Source organism: Phalaenopsis equestris, unplaced genomic scaffold (assembly GCF_001263595.1).
Source record: "Phalaenopsis equestris unplaced genomic scaffold, ASM126359v1 Scaffold000501, whole genome shotgun sequence".
Lineage (NCBI taxonomy): Eukaryota > Viridiplantae > Streptophyta > Magnoliopsida > Asparagales > Orchidaceae > Phalaenopsis > Phalaenopsis equestris.
This window is the reverse complement of record NW_018164941.1, coordinates 27,377-29,355: the sequence shown is the minus strand read 5'-3', so window position 1 is coordinate 29,355 and position 1,979 is coordinate 27,377. Positions and strand designations below refer to the sequence as shown.

General features: G+C 33.8%; 1 protein-coding gene across 1 annotated transcript; it reads right to left on the bottom strand.

Annotated features, from left to right (window-relative positions):
- Window positions 1-1,176: 1,176 nt before the first annotated feature.
- Window positions 1,177-1,815, bottom strand: LOC110028181. The gene has a single exon (XM_020729925.1). It carries the CDS (start codon window positions 1,578-1,580, stop codon window positions 1,269-1,271), a length of 312 nt encoding a protein of 103 aa, XP_020585584.1. The 5' UTR covers window positions 1,581-1,815; the 3' UTR covers window positions 1,177-1,268.
- Window positions 1,816-1,979: the final 164 nt, after the last annotated feature.

Below are 1,979 nucleotides of genomic sequence, written 5' to 3'. Positions count from 1 at the left end.
GGTGAAGTCATAATTTTTTATGAGATTAATATTTAAGAAATTGTTCAATCTAAGTGGTAATTTGAAATGCATCCTTATTCGTCAAGGTGGAGTTTGTTAGATATGACTCTTATACCATAAATGGACAAATGCTGGAGCGGAGCGGAAGATTCCGTCCAAATCAACGGAGTTTCCTTATGTGGGTTGGGGGTGTGGTACAGAGGTAATTTGACATTTACATATTGTACCCAAAGTTTCCTTTGTTGTTCTGTCTAAAGTTATGAATAGAGTTATATATAACCCTAGGTGTTATCCCATATTCTGTATTTTATACTCTTTTGTGAATATTAAAAGAAAGACGTCACTCTGCTCTCGAGGACGTAGGCATCTTTGTCGAACCTCGTTAAATCTCTTTACCCTTCTGGATTTGTGTCGATTCATGTTTTTTCTTCGCCCTAATTTCTCAACAAATACCACTAATTTAATTTACAAAAAGTGAAAGACACCTTTTCATGCATAAGTTGGGTGGTATGCATGAAAAAATTGAATTTTAAGTTTTAGATATGTAAATGCGTACATAGGAAGAGTCGTATGAATGTAAATTTTTCTTTCCCTCACGTATTAAGCTCATTCCTTAATAATTCCTTTGGATTGCTTATTAAGGCCATAATATCTAACGCACCAACTAAGCTGCTAAAACTAAAAAACCCTTATTTATCTAAGGGTAAATAAATTTGTTATTAAAAAAAAACGTTATATTCAAATGTGGCATTTATACATGATAAAATTTTATATTTAGCAGCATATTTGTATTAGCATTGTTTTTTAGTTAAAGAGTGATGAAATTTTTGTTTTAGCATTTATTTACAGGGACAGTTTTGTCTTAATTTAAATTTGAGGCATTTACATTCTTATCGCTCAAATGTTGATGTATTAACAAATCTAACACTTCAAACAGTACTTTTCACATTTATACCACCAGATCTTTAATATACATAAGAAATACACTGTTTTATCTTTAAATAGTGAAAAACATGGTCTAATGCATAAAAAGAATTAAAATAACTTTCATGGCAGTGTAATGCTATCAAATAATTAAATTGCCAATTCCAAATTCCCACAAAAAGGCATGAAAAAAACAAAATAAAACAACCAGAGACTGAAGCAACAATAAGAAACAACTGAAGAAACTAAAGAAAACGAACACAACATTATATGGAAATCACTCCAAAATCAAAAGTTGCAATGCCAACCAACCCAAATACACATAATTAAAAAAAGCAAGCTTTTTACAGATGAAGAGAGGTATCAATCTCTGCTTCACTAAATTTCTCAACTTTTTCATCCTGTAACTCCCTTCCCTCCCCTCCATCATGACAATACTTCGTCAGCTTTGATGGATTCCACAACTCAGGATAATAGAACCATCTCGGTTGAATACAAGCAGCGGAAGAACTCATACACTTTGTTTCAGAAAACAACCTGAGCAGCTCCCTCTTCTCCCTCATCTCTCTAATCCTCTGAAGTTCTCTGAAACGCTCTTGCAACAGAGCAATGGAGGAATGGAGCAGAGCTCCAGTTTCACAGCTGTGCTTTCCCATGAAGTTCTTTGAAGCCAAATTAGATGTTTCTTTGCTTGTTCAATGAGGCTTTGTTTGTGCGTATTTATAGGGGTTGAAGAATGATTCATCTGCAAGTGCTGAGGTGGTAAATTGATTTAGTGGAGAATCTGTGCAAAATCCAATGAAGAAGAAGACTTTGTTGTGGTGTTCAATGAAGCCGGAATGGGGATAAAGGGATGGGACTGTAGCTTTTGGATTTATGCTGGCAAGGAATAATTTTTTTTTGGATCCATATCGGATGAAATTTTTCTTTCTTTTGTTAGATTTACTGCTGCTGTCGCCGTTTGCTGGAGATTTCAGATTGCACGTTACTCGTTGATTGGAGCTTTAGTTTCCACCTAAAAATATAAATATGTATATTATATATATATATATATA